The sequence below is a fragment of the Podarcis vaucheri genome (genome assembly GCF_965113315.1).
Source record: "Podarcis vaucheri genome assembly, contig: SUPER_10_unloc_1, whole genome shotgun sequence".
In the NCBI taxonomy this organism is placed as follows: Eukaryota; Metazoa; Chordata; class Lepidosauria; order Squamata; family Lacertidae; genus Podarcis; species Podarcis vaucheri.
Window position 1 is genome coordinate 408,450 of NW_028118809.1, and position 19,205 is coordinate 427,654.

General features: G+C 41.1%; 1 protein-coding gene across 4 annotated transcripts in view; it reads right to left on the reverse strand.

Moving 5' to 3' along the window:
* Nucleotides 1-902: 902 nt before the first annotated feature.
* Nucleotides 903-19,205, reverse strand: part of BRD1 (bromodomain containing 1) — a 44,872-nt gene continuing 26,569 nt past the window's right edge. For 2 of the 4 annotated variants that reach the window (XM_082242453.1, XM_082242454.1), the window contains exons 9-13: nt 12,659-12,794; nt 12,158-12,285; nt 8,403-8,512; nt 4,938-5,092; nt 903-2,759 (exon numbers count right to left, since the gene is read on the reverse strand). In XM_082242453.1, the coding sequence (XP_082098579.1) occupies nt 2,576-2,759; nt 4,938-5,092; nt 8,403-8,512; nt 12,158-12,285; nt 12,659-12,794 (713 nt within the window). In that variant the 3' untranslated portion in view covers nt 903-2,575. Of the gene's footprint in view, nt 2,760-4,937; nt 5,093-8,402; nt 8,513-11,248; nt 11,434-12,157; nt 12,286-12,658; nt 12,795-19,205 lie in introns of those variants that run through there. The other 2 variants (XM_082242452.1, XR_014224308.1) reach the window with 2 other exon arrangements.

The following is a 19,205-nucleotide window of genomic DNA, read 5'->3' on the forward strand; positions in this document are numbered from 1 at the left end:
TTGCGAAGCAAGCCCATAGGAAATTTGTTTTGCGAAGCACCTCCAAAACGGAAAACTCTTTCGTCTAGCGAGTTTTCCGTCTTGCGAGGCACCACTGTACAAGGTACTTACAGATCTAGAAGATGCACAATGAAGAAACTATTGATGTGAAGATACCGTATTTTTTGCTCTGTAAGACTCACTTTTTCCCTCCTAAAAAGTAAGGGGAAATGTGTGTGCGTCTTGTGGAGTGAATGCAGGCTGTGCAGCTATCCCAGAAGCCAGAACAGCAAGAGGGATCGCTGCTTTCACTGTGCAGCGATCCCTCTTGCTGTTCTGGCTTCTGAGATTCAGAATATTTTTTTTCTTGTTTTCCTTCTCCAAAAACTAGGTGTGCCTTATGGTCTGGTGTGTCCTATAGAGCGAAAAATACGATGAATTTCCAATGCAGACCTCTTTTGGATATGTGACCTGCCCTATGCCTACTGCAGTTTATAACACGATTAATGAAAAATCAACTGTGCAAAAAGCACAGGAGCTATTTTTTCAATCAGCCCCAAATGCACATCCTTTTGTCCAGCGGTGACATCAGAGTTTACGTAGTTTTGGAGTCCTCACATTTAAGCTACCGCAACTTCAATTTTCTTTGGGCTGCTCAGACATTACGTTAAGTGTCCCTGCAGAGTTCTTCTTGTAACACAAACACAGAGAAGTTAAACCTTCGAGATCCTAGAAGTGTTCCTTAGCGATCACAAATATTGCTGCATATGAGATCTGTGAGCGGTTAGGTGGCTCAAAATGCAACTTGGTGCAAAACCGGATCCTTTGTATTGCATTTGTAGTGATTTCCGCTATGAGAAAGTGGTTAGGCGATTCTGGCTCTCATGTAGACATTCTAAGGGGCCAAATGCATGACAAAAGTATCACTTGAGAAAGGAAGTTTATTTCAAGCTTCTAAGGGGGTATTACAAACCATAGATAATAAAAAACATTAGAAACTATTCCAAAATTGGTTGTAGCTTTAAAATAAAAATCCAAGCAGGTTTTACAATGAAGAACGCTATTCAATGAAATTTTTTAAAAAGACTTTAAAAGTATTGGCCTTGCCATCTTTGCTAACCCATTTTAAAAAAAAGAAGCTGGGCATAAATATTTCGTGCATTCATATGCATTATTTGGTGTTGCATATTATATATCTCGGTACAGCATTTAAGTTATCACTGAAGAGTCCACCGCAGTGCACTTATAAATAGTGTAGTCATTATAAATCACATTGAAAACATACTTGCCATTTCCATTGTTACAAATTCAGTATTCCAGTGAACATAGAAATAAAGTAGCTACAACAATCAATAGTTTTACTTTATTTTTTAATATAAAAGTTATTACTCGAAACCCACCCTATCATTTTCCTTCCCTAAATGTAATGCTTTAATTCTTCGAAATAAAAATAAAGTACTAATTCTATATACATCACATGTACCATACAAAAATGTATCCAAAGTTTCTATTGCTACCAAAGTGTTCTAAAATTAAAAGTTACATAAATCCCCTTTGAAAGAAAGATTACAAGTTACAAAAAAAGGTCAAATGACACACAACCCATCAAGTTATTTTGTACAACCATTTCCAAGACAGCTTTTTCTCCCAAAGCAAATTGTCTTATGTGCCTATATAAAAATGTATATCAATATACTTTCTCATTTATTTCTCTTTATAAAGCAAAGTAATACATTTTCTACAATAAATATAACACAGGGAGGCACATAAAATCCAGGGGAGATAGATGAGATATGGTTTGCAAGAAATAATGTACTCACAGGCTTTAAGCCGGTTGTGTGTAAAACACAAATAATTTCTAAAGTGATATTTTGGGCAACAATGGAGTGTTTTTGGTGATTTTTCAAGTGATGTACATAGCATAATTTATTTATTTTTTACTTCTGTTGTCTTTCTCACAAAGTACCCTCCAAAATAATGTAATTTCTTCTCTTAAAATACACATTTGCTGTTGTAAATTTACATCTTAACTATGTGGTACTTTGTGCAAAGATTAATTGATTTATGCAAAATCAAACATTCAGAGGTCTTGTTAAAAAGCTACAGATCACATACAAGTTTCATAAGCAGCACCATATCATAATATATGATTTAGCCAAATCTATCTGATGTTATTTACTTCAAGAAACACCTAGCACCTTAAGCTGGAAGGTGGTGCTGAAGTTTTTTTTTTTTAATTAAAAAAAAATGCGGAAAGAAATGGAAATGACAATCTATCCCTTTCCCAGCCAAAATAAAAGAAATAAAAAGGTACATCTAAAATCAGAATAAGTTAAGAGTTGAATATACATATATGTACACTTTATGAACACTATGAACAAGATATTTTAGTGGAAAAATCCTCCAAACAGCAACACAATGATAAAAAAAATCTTTAAATCAATATGGCAATGGTGATTCAGAGGATCTGCTGCAGAACTCTGCCACTGGATCAATGATTACGAAGTTGTATCTTCAATACATTCTTGTAGACGAAGAAGTTAATTTGTAGATCTCTATACAGGGTGGTTTTTTGTGTGCCTTGGCTGCACCTATGTTAGTCAATATCACTGAAGTCACTGACTGGTTCTCCGTGGACTCTACTGAGATGGTTCATAGCACGGTCAAAAGCAACCCTTACGGCTTTGCGAATACTTGAGTTCCGACCTTCCATCATTTTTAACTTGTCTATTGTTTCATCAATCCCAAGCGGAATCATTTTGGATTTTGGAAGCCATTGCCTGGAAGAGGATAAGTCAACATCTCAGATACTTATCACCATTTTGGAAAATTAAAAATACCCTGGTTCTCGTGCAATTTTTGTTTTGTTTTAAGTCCTCCTTCCCACTCGAAACAATGCTCACAGCAGTTTACAACAGACAATTAAAACCAACTTCTATTAAAAATGGAAAGGATAACTGTTGGAAATAGAAGAAACCCACACTTACAGATTAACTGGAATAATGAAAAGCTAAAAAGGCATGGTGAAACAAAAATGTTTGAGTCCAATGTTTAAAACCATACATTACCACCAGCCCCAAGTGGTCTTCAAACAGGGAAGTAACCCAAAATTTCATACAAATCTCATAATGGAAAAATTTTCTAAGGAAGTGATTTTAAAACTGTGGTCCATGGAAAATATGTGCAGCAGTCAAGAACATCGGTATTAGGCCTGCACTTTATTTTTCAGACAACCAAGGCCATTTCAATGAGGACCATATTATCAAGCAGGCTAACAAGATTACTTTTTAAAAACACAGCACTGGTATGAGATGGCACTTTCATCATTTCTCAGCCGAAGGTCTAAATACACAATCAGGATGGATATTGAACAGAATCAGAGGCTAACAATGACAAACATTACACCAGAGTCTGCAGAGGATAAATTCATATGCAACGTTAAGCCAAGGTATGGCTACATGTGAATGATAGAGGCAGCTTTGCTACTCCTGCCACATGGTTAATAATGATGATGATAATAATAATAATAATAATAATAATAATAATAATAATAATAATTTATACCGGGCCCATCTGGCTGGGTTTCCCCAGCTACTCTGGGCGGCTCCCAACAGGATATTAAAAACACAATAAAACATCAAACATTAAAAACTTCCCTAAATAGGGCCACCTTCAGATGTCATCTAAAAGTCAGTTGTTTATTTCCTTGACATCTGGTGGGAGGGTGTTCCACACAGCAGGCGCCACTACGTAACCTCACTTCTCGCAGTGAGGGAACCACCAGAAAGCCCTCAGAACTGGACCTCAGTGTCCAGGCTGAACGATGGGGGTGGAGACGCTCCTTCAGGTATACTGGACCAAGGCCGTTTAGGGCTTTAAAGGTCAGCACCAACACTTTGAATTGTGCTCGGAAACGTACTGGGAGGCAATATAGATTTTTCAAGACCGGTGTTATACGGTCTTGGTGGCCACTCCCAGTCACCAGTCTAGCTGCCGCATTCTGGATTAGTTGCAGTTTCCAGGTCACCTTTAAAGGTAGTCCCACGTAGGCCGCATTGAAGTCTAAGCGGGAGATAACTAGAGCATGCACCACTCTGGCAAGACAGTTTGTGGGCAGGTAGGGTCTCAGCCTGCGTACTAGATGTAGTGTTACATCTGAGCCCGAGCTTGTGGTTTATCTGCCCCAGATATGCCATGACTGGTAAAGCAATGAAATGAACCTTGGCCACAGGATATGCTTTGCTCGGAGGGACAAAAGCCCAGATAACTATGGCTTTAACTCACAGCAGGACCAGAGCAAAACAGTTGCAATTTTCACTCCATGAACTCAGTGCGTACTTGTTCAAACATAGCTTGGCTTTGTGGTATGTGCAAATAAGGCCCTTGATTACAACTGGACGTCACAATAAATCACTAGTTCATCATGGCAGGAACGTGCCTGCACAAATCTTGTGCTTGCACGCTCCAAATTTTCCACTGGTGCTGCTATTGAGAAGTTCTGAAGCTTTCAATTCAGTTTCTGGTTCACTGCAGCTGATCATTACATCTGAACCTGAAAAAACCATGGTCACTCTTAAGTATGGTTTAAAACAAGCCAACTTCAAACCATGAATCATACTGGTGGCTCGTTTAAAATAAAGTTCAAGTTAAGCTTCACTTTTGCGCTGGAAGAGGGAAAGGGGAAGCCTTTAAGCCCAAGGCTAGCACAGCCTTATTCCTTTCAAAATAAACTATGGTTTATCATGATGTCTAAACACAGTTACTATAGGAGGGATCAGGTTTTTCAGAAGCTGGAGCTTTTATGCTTCCTAAAATTATTTGGATCACGCAAGTAACGTTTTCTTCTCCTGCAAAATTCCATTTCTGAGCAAATAAGGAGCTGTGGAACCCAATTTATCACAGCTGCCCTTACAGCTAGAATATACAGGACTTTTTCATTTGAGAAAGAAGTTACATACCAGCTCCTTTTATTGTCAAAAAATAAAACCAAGAAAAGCTTCTCATCCGATTTGGTCTGCATTTGTTCTCCAATTTTCAACACATCGAGGGGTGGCACTGGTATTGTAACACCATTGTGATGACCAGCAACACGAGGCATTTTAGGGTCAATTATCTATAAAATGGAGGGGAAAGGATAATAATTTAGTAACTGTTCTTAAAGATTTTATTGTATATTAGGCAGCCATCTACTAACATAAATCTCAAACCAATGTACACAACATTAAACTCAATTCACAGGAGTCACACTCTTAATAATGTGGTAACTTCCCATTCGGTTCCCACATGATCAAGCCCCAGGCTGCTACAGCAAGGATAACTAACTTGTGGTCCTCCAGAGGTAGCTGAATTCCAACTCCTGTCAATTCCAGCCAGCCTAATCAACAATCAGGGATGATGCAAGTTTGAATCCAGCTATCTCTGAAGGGCCACAGGCGAGCCAGGCCTGTGCTACAGCAGTGTTTCCCAACCGGTGTTCCGCGGCACACAAGTGTGCCGTGAGATGTTGCCTGGAGGGAGGCGGGCGAGGGCGTTTGCTTCCCGGAGGACTTGTGGGAAGCCGCCCCTTCCCTGGGCGACGCGCCGCCTCGCGACTCCGGAGTCAGTCCCGAGGGCTCTCGGAGGGACTGGCGAGCGACGGCGCGGCGGCTCCGGGGCGCGCTCAGCCGGGCCGCCGCGCGCCCCCGCTGCAGCTGCCCGGCGTGGAGCGCGACGCGGAGCCGGCCGGGCTTGGAGGCGCCCAGGTAGGGCCGAGCGGGGGCGGGGAGGTCTCGGTCTGCTGCGGGCGCAGGAGGGCGAGCGGGAGAGGGGGAGCCGTCGGGTCTCCTGGAAGGAAGCGAGGCAGCGGCTGAGGGGGATGCAGCCCCGTCCCCAGCAACAGGCGCTCCTCGAAGTGAGGCCACAAGTCGGGGCTCGGACAGGGCCTGGAAGCAGCGGCTCCGGCTCTTGGGAGCGGAGAAGGGGACTTCGAAAGCGGCCTGGAGGAGAAAAGCCCCGATGCAGCGAGAGCGGGGAGCGTGCTGCCTTGTCCAGGCCTCCTCGCTTTGTGCCGTCCGCTGCTGGGAGCAGGACACGGGGGCTCCTCGTTCGCATGCTTTCCCGGGTGATCGGTGAGGGTTAGGGTTAGGGTCCCTCAGTCCCTCGCTTTGCTGCCTCCTCCCACCCCCAAAGCTTGGAGGTTCCCCGGCAAGGGGGAGGGAAAAAAATTGAAAACCTTTACTTTCGTGCGTCCCTCCCGGCGTGACGCTGGGCGCTGACGTCACGGGGCTGTAATGGTGGTGTGCCGCGAGATTTTTTCATCAAACAAGTGTGCCTTTGCCCAAAAAAGGTTGGGAAACACTGTGCTACAGTAACCTCTTTGAAATAACCAACTATTTACCCATTAAGTACACTTTGGTATCCAATGCTTAAGACTTTAGTTTGTTAGACATTATGGTTATTATGGTTATTTATTAAATTCATATACCACCCATTGACCGAATATCACAGGCTGGTTCATAGCATAACACTACAGAATGGAAACACAAAATACATACAACAACCACCATCACCAACAACTCCCTCTCATAAACAAAACTGAAAGTCCAGATTGTTTAATTAGTCAAAGGCCTGGTTATAGAGGAACATTTTTGCCTGGAGCCTAAAGATATGTAGCAAAGGCAGTAGGAGAGCCTCTCTGGAGAGAGCATTCCACAGAGAGCCATGGCAGAAAAGGCCCATTTTCATGTTGCCACCCTCTAGACCTCTTGTGGAGGAAGCACATGAAGGAGGACCTTGGATGATGATTTGAAGGCCTGGTTCAGACCTTCAGGTAAAAGATAAAAGGGTAAAGGACGCCTGGTCCTGTCAGAGGCAACTATGGGGTGTGGCGCTCATCTTGCTTTTCAGGCCGAGGGAGCAGGCGTTTGTCCACACAAAGCTTTCTGGGTCATGTGGCCAGCATGACTAAACTGCTTCTGGTACAACAGAACACCATGATGGAAACCAGAGTGCATGGAAACGCCGTTTACCATCCCGCCACAGCAGTACCTCTATTTATCTACTTGCACTGGTGTGCTTTCGAACTGCTAGGTTGGCAGAAGCTGGGACAGAGCAACAGGAGCTCATCCCTTTGTGCAGATTCGAACCACCAACCTTCTGATCGGCAAGCCCAAGAGGCTCAGTGGTTTGGACCACAGAGCTGTACTGAGCCATTTAAGGCTTTATAGGTCCAAACCAGCACTTTGAATTGGGCCTGGCAACTAACTGAGCAATGTGGCCGCCATTTTCTACACCAGCTGAAGTTTCCAAACCACCTTCAGAAGCAGCCACATGTACAATGCATTGTAGTAATCTACACTGGAGATTGCCAAAGCACAGGCAGCAAAAGCAAAGCTATCCCTGTCCAGATAGGGGCACAGCTGGGCCGCCAGTCAAAGCTGAGGGAAGGAACTCTGCACCACCGAGGCCACCTGAGCCTCAAGTGACAGCAATGGATCCAGGAGTACCCCCAAGCTATGTAACCACTCCTTCAGAGGGAATGTGACCCCGTCAAGAGCAGGCAACTTCCCATTCATTCGCTCTAGGGAACCGCCCACTAACAGTGGCTTAGTCTCATCTGGATTGAGCTCCAGTTTGTTGGCTCTCATCCAGCCCCATTACCAGACAAGACACTGGTCCAGCACTTCAACTGCCTCACCTGCAGATGCAAAGGAGAAGTAGAGCTGTGTGCCATCAGCATATTGCTGACAACACAGTCCCAAATTGTGGATAGCCCAACTTGGTGGTTTCATGTCGATACTAAACAGCATGGGGGATAAAACTGAACCCACACTGACGAGTCCACAGAGCTGAAGAGAACTCCCCAAGATCACTCTCTTGGAAACAGCTAAGGAAGACCAAGCAGTGCTGCCCACCCCTACCTCGGACAGCCGCTCCAGAAGGATACCGTGATTGATGGTATCAAAAGCTGCTGAGAAGTCAAGGAGAAATAACTGGAACGCATTTCCCCACTCTCCTAACAGAGGTCATCATAAAAGGAGACCAAAACCATTTCTGTACCAAAACCAGGCATAAACTCTTTTTGAAATGGATCTATTAAGATTTCCAGTATCAATTTATTCCAACTTGGTACAGAAAACCAGGTTTGCTGCTTGTTGTTGTTGTTTAAGAACGTATTGGAGAGTTGACATCTCCAAACATGGATATGAAGGGACATATATACATACAAGTTGGAATAAATTAATGGGAAGCTAATTAATGGGTATTACTTCCAAAATTGGGCTAACATGACACTTACATGGAAACTGACTCTGAAAGCGTCAGAATATGACAACTACCACTTGCTATTTCATGAACTCAGATGCACCCATAATAAATTGTGCAACTGGAATAAAAAAAGGTATGTTACTTCTAGTCACCTCTAATATAAATGACAAATAACTCACCAGTGCTGGATAGGAAGGATACCCACTGCATTTGGCCCACACAACTTTTAGAGGCTCAAGGACAGAATTGGAAGCATCTGTTGAAATCCACATGCTGCTGTGCCCAACTTCTAAAGGGGAAAAGAGAGAGAGAGAGAGTAAATCAATAACAGCTACAGTTGATGCAATGGTTGACACACTGAAAAGGTAAACTTTGTGTGTGCCCTTTGAGTAGGGCATTAGCATGAAGCAGCTCCTATGTTGTTTGGGCAATTGTAACCAGCTGTTAATCTTTGCTCTTCTACTTGCTCAAGTCTTTGGTGTGGTGAAAACCAGTCCATACCACATAGGTTTCGGAACAAACCATTCCATGCAGAAAAGCGGCTACGTTGTCAACAACAAGGTTGGAGGTGGCTCAATATATTGTTACACATTGTTCATTGGCTGACTGGGAGAACAGAGTAACATACTGACCAGTTTAACCAGTTAATATTATGCATGTGAAAGCCACAGATACGTTGAGCTAAGAGAATTTGTTGGCTGTGGCCTTTTAAGACTCTCGAGTGATCATTTCCACAAACTGAAACTGGCAGTCCTGTGATTCTGTTCTCCTGTTCTTTAGTGTAGATTTGAAGAAGAAAAATCAAACAGTAAGTCAACTAACTTTTAGTCACAGTAGACCCACTGAAATTAAGTTTGAGCCATGAACTTCAATGGGTCGACTCTGAGTAAAGGTTAGTTGAATAATGATGATGCTTTTGACTAGGCAACTCCTATAGCTTGTTCACAAGAATCAGCATTTCTGCAAAGGATAGTAATTAGTTTTACATGGCATGGAAACAAGTAGGACTGAAATAATTGATCACATTAGTTATAAGGCCACAGTCATGGTCCCACGTTAAGCCAGTTGACTCACATTCTGGAACTATAATAAAGAATCTGGAAGTGGGGATTCAAGTTCTATGGCTTGATTGGGAACTTGAAAGGGTAGAAGAGTTAGGTCCATATTGAATTTGAGGTAGAAATGCTATAAAATGACTTGTTTTGAACGAGAAAAATGTTTGATGAGCGACTAGCACTTTTGAACCATTTTTTTTTCCTTCCCAAAGGCATTGATGGTTTGGTTTTATTTATGTACGGCATTTATTCCCCAACCCTTTTGCCAAAAAGACTCTTAAGAGCAGCTTACAAAAAAATTATAATTAGATGGTCCTTGCCCTCAGACTTACAATTAAGAAAAAAGAGTGGGAGTGGGTGGACTTTTTGGAAAGACTTTTGTTTTTACTGCATCTTTTGCAAAACTTTTTATTGCAATAGATCAAGGGGAATGTCTAACTCGTGCCATTACCCAGGAGTTGCCTTTTTTAAAACAACAACAACAACACATTTTCTGGTCCAAAGTTTGCCTAAGCTCCCATGAATGAGGAAATTTATGCACGTGCTCAGTATGAACCAGCGTTGCCCAGCAAGTTTGAAAGGCAGCCCATTTTACGAGTCAGAGAAGTTTGCAAGTAAAAAAGGTCCTTCCGCCAGCCTGCCATTCTGTGCACACAGCAAACCCAATGTTCAAGAGAAAATCAATACGAAGTGTGAGTGAAATTTGGTCAAATTATACCCTACCTCAGTTACATTCTGTATGCCAGATTCCAAAAGAATAGTTTATAAAGTGAACCAATGTAAGGTAAGGGTTCGTTTGGTGGATAAGGAATCCTCATCAGCCATGAGGGCTAAGGTACCACAGGGTTTTTTGCGAGGATGAAATGGAAGAGGCCGAACTATGTACACTACCTCAAGCTCCTTGGAGGAAGCATAGAAAATTATTTCAAGTTTATACGAAGGAACCTTGGTTCTCGAACGCCTTGGTACTCGAACATTTCAGCTCCCAAACGCTAAAAACCCAGAAGTGTTCCAGTTTTAAAATGTTTTTCGGAAGCCAAATGTCCGATGCGGCTTTCAGCTATTGTTTCCGGGGTGCCAGTGCCAATCAGAAGCCGTGCCTTGGCTTTCGAACATTTCAGAAGTCGAAAGGACTTCCAGAACAGATTATGTTCAAGAACCAAGGTACCACTGTAATTTTAAATTACCAATACACAGTTCCGCTTTCCACTGCTGTAACTAGAAATGGATGCAGATGTGTGTTGTGTTTTAATCGTATCAAATGACTAGACTTCTCGACAACTCAGTTTCCCACAGGCTCTTCAGGAGCATCTCAGCTAAGTCTAACAGACTTGAGGCACTTACAGACTGAACTCCAGAAAAGCTGAAATATGGTTCAGGTATAATGATGGTATAAGTTTATGCCCAGGATCTCGTTCCACACAGTATTGTGAATTATACATACAGTTTCTGAGCAGGTAATTTATTAAGAGGCCCCAGCACTCAAATACAGTACCATACCTATAAGCAGAAGTTTAAAAACGACAATGGCCATTTTGTGGCGGAAGGCAAACCCTGGTTGTGTGTGTCTCTGTGTGTGTCAACTCTTCCTCCTCCCCTCTTAAACAGTCCCTTCCAACTCTTATCATTTGTGCCAGTTGTGTAGTTGTAACATGGAAGGGTAACTTCAGTTGCATGTTAGCTTCAGCTGCATAGACCCCACATGTCTATTCCAGTGAACAGACAAATCTGGGAGTTAGGCTGATCCCTCTGCAACGGAAAGCCTTTGAGGAGAGAAGTTATTACCCCTCAAATGCTATCTATACCAGGTCGCTCAACCTTTGCTACTGTGTCCTTTCTTCTAGCAGATCAAGATAATCGGCCGACAGCAATAACTGCAAAAAATTTAGCAGGGGCAATTAGAATAAGATCTATTATTTTGATCATTGATGTAAACCTCCAGAATGTATTTTGTATAGTTAAGTTTTTACCTCTATCTTCAGTACACTGTATTTTATTTTATTGCTACGGCTAGTGGCTGATGCAAATAAAGGTTCTTCTGATTCTGAACTGCAAGCCATTCTGCTCCAAGGTGGCGGCGAAGCTTGAACTAACCACAGCATGGATCCCGTACCATACTGCCTCAATAATGTGTCTTGTTCTCAGCTGCGATTTCCTGGCATTTTGGAGCAGAGTCAACATGGAAAGCCCTGAACACAACATGCAAACTAAGAGTTCTTTGTTAATTGAATTTATTTGTTTAGTGACACCAGTGTGTTAAGGCAATATATAGAACAGGGAAAATATCGCGCTCAAAGGGCTTACAGTTTATATTAGATGGACAAAAGAAGTAACGAGGGCGTGAACAAGAGACAACAGCTGAGGGAAAAGCAGATGAGGTGAAGCGAGGCTGGTGCAGGAAAGGCAATGCTAACAAGGCCTCGAGGTGGAGATGTGCTAAAGGGAATGGTTAAATAGTCATAAGGGATCAACTGCTATAATCACAAAGAGCAGAACACAAGACAAGACAAGACAAGACAAGACAAGACAAGACAAGGAAAGAGGAGTTTAAAGGTGTAACGGGTGTTCAAAGCAGATGAATTTAGAAAAGGGTGCATAGGAGGGAAATATGGGTGGGAGAAGGTTTGTGTTTGTTATGTTCAACCTCAAAATGTCTGAGGCAGAGGAAATAAGAGATCGATTAGAAGGAGGCGCATCGGGGGCAAGTTGGAAAACCTAACGGGTATCGTCAAGAGGTAGACACAAATAGGCAAAGTCTCACATTCATCTGGCCACAGAATAGGATGTCCTGGGAAGGCATCACCCTTCATTTCTAGAGAGCAGGCAGGAAGAAACGCCAGATATTTTTTATGAATACATAGCGTAAATATATCAGTTACCAGCCGCAATTCTTGCTGCTTTTGCGTAGTTTCCATTTTCAATGCATGATATCAACTCACTTCGGTCTTCTAACGTGTGTCTTCGTATAAGCGCTGGTTTGCCTTTCCCACATTTTGGCAGGCTAAAACTAGAAACATTTGAAGTGTCAGAAAACGTAACAACAACAACAAAATAGCTTGCAGAAACATGTGGATCATTATACTTCTTTACAAGGTTTAATGGACATTCATATGCCAGAAGTCTCTCACCCCAGTAACTAATATTACTGCTGGGCTGCCCACTTCTGAAATCCAGTGAAGATTCTTGCTTGAGGAAGGGAATGGGGATTTTTACCACTCCCCTCACTTTTCCAGAGGGTCCTGCAACCCTCCAGAGAATATTTTCAAGAGGCACAGGGCAAATGACAAACCGGAGTACCTCTGCTTATGGGAAGTCTAGATCCAAATAATTATATTTTGAACATACTTTAACTTTGGGCTAATAACACCACATTTTTTTACCTTGAATTACACAACAGGCTGTTACTTGAGGATATACTAGACTCTGATGCACAACGGCGACGAGGTTCAACTTTTCTCCCTGGAGTATCATTTAACTCCGACTCTTTACTGCCATCTCCAAAACCATTCGAAAGACCTGGCAGGTTAACAAAAGAAAAATACACATAATGTGGAAGTGGATTGCATTTTCATACAGGTTTCAATATATACTTATGTGCATGTTTTAGTACCTCTGTTAATATGTGCAAGAGGAATGAGATTAAACGTTAAATAGTTAAGTGAAACGTGCAGAATGTGTAGACATCAGTGAAGACAGAGGAGGTAAAATCAAGAGACTGATACTTGTTGCAAGATATATCAAACTGTGCCGCTCCTAAAGCAATGCATGCAGAACGAAGTCTATGCAATCATACAAAAGACAGGTCTACATTTTCATTAAATATCTAAAAATTAAAAGAATGTGAGTTAATACAGTACTTAAAGCATCTGAGTTGCAAGTGACAGCAAACTCATTCTATTCCTCAAATCGTCAGAAGAAAATGGAACATGGCTGTCTCCAACCTCCCAGCAGCGTAAGGACCAGTCTGGTATCAAATAGGCGACTGCTGACTTTCAATAGAGCCCTAGAAAATGCTAACACTGTCTGCACATATTCAGTTTAGGATTCAGAACCTATGTACAGAAGCCTAATACAGCACTAAACTAGTCTAAAAGTCCACAACCCAAACAGCTTATCTGCCAACTTTGAAACTTGATCTTCTCTTATTTTAGAAACAGGAATGGTAGTGTCTCATATCGTAATAATAAATAAAACTGAAAGATGCTTCAATTGACCATAAATGAAAATTGTACGTAAGATTCAACAGATGCATAAAATACGTTGAAGACACGCAGGTGACTCGCAACTTACGTACATTTTTTACACTGCTGAAAACTGATTGGTTGACATCCCATAAATTAAGAGCATGGAAGGCAGAGAGCTTTTTGTGCAGGGTTTTCCTGGGGCAAAAAGAGCTTTTAAGCTCTCTGCCTGGCTCTGGGAGCCTCTTGCGAGAATTCAGAAGACGCCTGTGAGCCCAGTAAGCAAGTCTGAGAGCTTAAAAGCTCTCTGCCTTGATGGGGGGTGGGGGGATAAGATCTGTTTGGCACACCAGCTGCAGAGGTTAAGATGGCTTGTATGGAGGCACGGTTCTGCCAGAACACAGCAATGCTAAAATTATGTTTCCTTGGAGTGCTTTAAATAACATGCTTCCAATCTTTCATTTTTCAAAAAAAGAAACCTGGTCTAAGAAATAACTTTTCCTAAAACTGGTACCGTGTGATGAACAAGGCAGACGCTAGTTGATCCAACAAGATATGAACCTGTGGCAATACAAGCTGAAGACAACCAACTGCAATACAGAATGCAGGCAAATTGTCATTACAATTTCCCTATATCCTTCTTGTTGTTCAGTTAGTCACTCTGCATTTTTACGCCAGAATATACCGGGTACAGAGAAATCAAAATGAGAAGCAGTCAACAATAGCTTGTGTCCTATCAGCTTTGAAGGTTTCATGAAGCTTCCTTGTTTCATAATTGTTTTATATACTCATTTTACAAGGTGGTGGTGCATAGGCAAAGATTACTCCATTACTGACATTGTGGACAAATCTTACTGAAAAACTACTGTTAGAAAGAGCAGTTATAGGGCTGAAGCCCCACGCAGGTAAGATCTTCATCCTCCTCCAAAACCGGACAACATGAATTGGGGGGAGGAATGCTAAATATAAGCTAGATGTAAATGCAATAATATTTGCAAAGTGAATATTTTCAAGTAGTATGTACACACAGCAGGGCTTGAAAGGGCCAGCATCATTATTTCTAAGAGACCAGAGGATCAAATGCTTAGAATTGAAACTAGGGTAATACTGCGTGCTGATCTGTTTTGTGAGCCAAACAGCAAAATATTTCAGGCAAACTGGAAAGACAATTTAAAACTTTTGTACACACACTTCTATATGAGCAGTTCAAGCACAGTTCAAATACCATATCCAACCAAAGTCTATTCCTTATATCCCCACACTATTCAACAACTAAAGTGCTAATAAATTGCAGAAATATGTGTAAAACATACAGGGCTGTTTCAAGAATGACACGAAAATGTAGTCTAGCATTACAAAAATGAGCTGCAGCATGTCTTGCACCTGTAAGCTAAACTACAGTTAATATTATTTTTTTAAAAAAAGCTTCCAGACTTCTCTTAGCCACTCTAGTAGAGAAAGGCAAGGAGGAAGCACTCGAAGGTTTGCTTGTGTAATGCTAAACCATAATTCACCATTAAATCCAAACACAGCCATAGAAGTATACAAAAACATAAATGATAATTTAGCAAGAACAGGGTGGAATCTACACATATATAAAAATGCTGTGAAAATGCTTTTTCTTAAAAAAAAAAGGTTTTTGAAAAATATATTGAATTTGCCATAGCTCACCATTGTCATCTAGTGCCACATTTGTATATTTCACTTTACAACACACACAAAACGTTTTATTTGCAGCAGTATAGCTGAGTCCCAGGTGTTGCCAGAAACAGATAGAGTTGCATAAAACATTTTGGCTTGGCCTAACACAAACAATTTACCAAAAATAGAGCGTAACAAGGAAGAAGCACTTGGTAGCCGGATACTTATCAATATCTCAAGCAATTTTAGAGACTCCGTTGGAGCAATGGTAAAATAGCTGAATCTGTTTTCATTTTCTTCTGCATTTGAGATGCTCTGTCAGATCCACACTGAGGTTTTCTGGAACCTTTAGTACTCCACAGGAAGTTAACAGACTTTTACAATGATCTTTCTGTGTTTCTAAGTTTTCATTAGTTGTCCAAGCAACGTTTTCCTAAGAACACACCATTCTTTGCTACAGCTATTTTGAGTACATTCAGAAGAAAAGCCATGTTAGTCTGTTTCAACAAGGAAGAGTGTGGCATTCTAGATGTTAACAGCCTATGAAATTTCATTGTTTATAGTCCATTTCAGATCCTTCGCACTTCTGAGGAACAGGCTCTTGCCTACACCAGCTCATGCTGCAAGAAGCTATTTAAGGGACAACAGAACACTTTCTAAGTAGTAAGTACTATTGATAAAGATCTATGTAATAACATGTACTTAAGATTTTCATACTGTGGAAAGAAAACCTTCCTCACAAAAAATATTATTTTTAATAGGTGAAGAGAGAGAGAGCCTAGGGCTTGCCGATCAGAAGGTCGGCGGTTCGAATCTCTGCGACGGGGTGAGCTCCCGTTGCTCGGTCCCAGCTCCAGCCCACCTAGCAGTTCGAAAGCACACAGTGCAAGTAAATAGGTACCGCTCCAGCAGGAAGGTAAACAGTGTTTCCGTGTGCTGCTCTGGTTCGCCAGAAGCAGCTTAGTCATGCTGGCCACATGACCCGGAAGTTGTACTCCGGCTCCCTCTGCCAGTAAAGTGAGATGAGCGCCGCAACCCCAGAGTCGTCCGTGGCTGGACCTAATGGTCAGGGGTCCCTTTACCTTTTACTTGAGTGTAAGTTGAAGTAGATATGCAACTGTCACAGTAGAAGCTACAACTACAACTACTCCTTGCTGTAACACAACTAACCATTTCATGGAAACACAAGATACACAAAACAATTAAAAAAATCTATTTCATTATTTTGGAACTGAAGTTATACCCAATCTGTAAATATGGAGTCAAACTTATTGTGTCAAGAGTGTTTAAAATTTATGTAAAAAAGAAGCAGACCCGTGTCTACCAGATAAGAATTCTCGACTGGACTCTGAAAAAAGTCAATGCAGTAGAAAGAAATCAGTTATGAAGAAATAGAAGAAAAAAGGAAGGATTTTTTTTTTTAAAAAATGAGGAATACTGAAAGTTTGGAAAGTAAACATAAGATACTGCATTTAGGAATTCAAAATCCCTTTGGCTTAGGAAGTTACAAAACCCTTGCCTAATTCCCTCTCTGTATAACGCAGGATTGGGTTTTCTGATCTAGGCGGTAATTGAGGGTGTCAGCTGGCAAGTATTTTCAATAATCAATGAATGGCACCACTATATAGACCCTTTTTGCTGCCGAGTGCTAGTGCAAAATCATGTTCAATTCCTATAGAGCCCTGTATTTTCTGCAACAAAATAAAGATGGAGAGAAATGCAGTTATTATATTTGGTGAATGTATTATGGAGTCTATATCCTGGCCAAGGGAAGATTAGATTGGCTTGCAGAGGAATGGCGATGGAAAGGAACATTCTTAACCAATCAACCCACAAGGAGCACGTTTGAGGTAAGACGTCTGGGGATTGGTAAAACTGCGACCAATTTATGTCACATAAGATTGCAACATACAACTTCATAACTTACGGAGATGGGGAAATATACTGAATGAAGAGCATAGGTTCATATATATCAAAGACTTCCTCCAACAGGGTTCAAGATATTGATTTTGTTTTAAGGATGGCTGGTGTCTCCAACATGATCCAAAATAATTACTTGAAATGTAATTGTCTTTCTGCGTTCCAAAATGATCATTACATTGAATTCCAGTCCGTGTTCAGGATAATAGAAAATAATTAGGATCCAAATAGATAAATACTCAGCATATTAGTTAATATGAGAACCTGGAAGACAGTGAAAAAGCCATTTAGTCTCACTGAAAGGGAAAAGAGCTTTAATTAAATAAGCCCTCCTCCCAGCAGTATCCAGAGCAAGATTAGCAAAAACTATGCAAACTATCAATGTCTTCTACTAGTCATATTTCATGTACTATCTGAAAGTGGAAGACTGAAATATTCTCCACTTTGAATCAACTGCTCATTACTGAAAGATGTAGCAGCAGAGAGCTTAGGGGCATTTTTCATAAGAGATGCCATGAACAGGGGCTGCATTTTTGCAGAAATTCATTCCAATGAAAGAAGATGACAGATTAATTTATCCACCTATTTCTATATTTGGAGCATCAGTACCTCTAAAGATGCTTCAACAGTGCAGTAAGACATTAGCAGATGAAGCCCAAGGAAGTATCTGGCACATGTGAATTTAGAAGGTGTGTTGTGAGTTAGCAGAAGCATGTGCTAAGGGTCACAAGATGCTACTGAACTGGTTTTCAGCACACAGAATTTTTTAAAAAGGGAATCGTAGGCTTAGGGTGAAGGAACTACTAAATTGTTTATTCCAAATTTCGCTTTTACCATGTACAATAGTTAAGTAGTTCAAAGAAAACAATATACGCTGCAGTTCATTGCTGGATCCTAAGATTTCTATGCAGCATTTTAGAAATGTTTCCAGCTACTGTCAATTGCTCCACAAATAAGAAAACAGACTAGAGGGCATCAAGTTTCACAATTTCAGAAATAAACTGAGTTATTCTTTCCAAAACACTCTCACGGCATTTCCTTAATAATTACATCACACACACAATTTTACTTTTCCACATCAGAGATATAGCTATAGAATTGTCCTGCTTACATTTTCAGTAAAGTACTGGAAACATTATCATTTCAATATTTCTAACAAAAACCGGGTAAGATACTCTAGTATAGTTGATAGTCTATTAGTTTTTTTCTGCCAATTTTATACTTAAGTTAAACTTGAGTTTTGGTCAACAGTCATGAGAACACTTAGAAAGAGCTTTTTTTCTGTTAACAGATATCAAAGATTGCATGAACACTAGGGATCTCGAAAGACAGCTTTACGGAAGTTTTCTTAATAAGGCCAGCAGCAAGTCATTTGCATCCACAATATACATTAGAAGAGTCTTGTAAGATGATTATTTGAAATAGTGTTGACACTCTGAAACAGCTTTATTCGACAAAACAATACTGCACTATACCATCCTTCTACTCAAAGCACAACAGTATTTACAAAAGGTCTATTTAAGTGCAAAGAAGAAACATTTGCCAATTAACTAATACTACCTGAATAGTTTATGGGTTTATGAAGCTGGTTTAAAAAGTTCTATATAAGAGAGATGGGACAGAAACACACACAAATAAAAAAAAAAGCTGTATAGCATTTTCTTCTTCTTCTTTCCCTCAGAAGGGAATATTCAGTTGATACCATCAGGGAAAAACTTATTTCTGGGTTAGGATTATAAACTCACTCTGCTTTCTAGATTTTGCAGCTATTTAAAATAGGTGATATAAAACATTTGCCAGGAAACATATATTAAACATTTACCTATACAGTGGTACCTCGGGTTACATACGCTTCAGGTTACAGACTCCGCTAACCCAGAAATAGTACCTCGGGTTAAGAACTTTGCTTCAGGATGAGAACAGAAATCGTGCTCCGGCAGCGCAGCAGCAGCAGCAGGAGGCCCCATTAGCTTCAGGTTAAGAACAGTTTCAGGTTAAGAACGGACCTCCGGAACGAATTAAGTACTTAACCAGAGGTACCACTGTACAGTCATACCTCGGGTTACAGATGCTTCGGGTTGCAGACTGCGCTGAACCTGGAAGTACCGGAACGGGTTACTTCCAGGTTATGGCGCTTGCGCATGCGCAAAGTGTCAAATCGCAACCCGCATGTGTGCAGACGCGG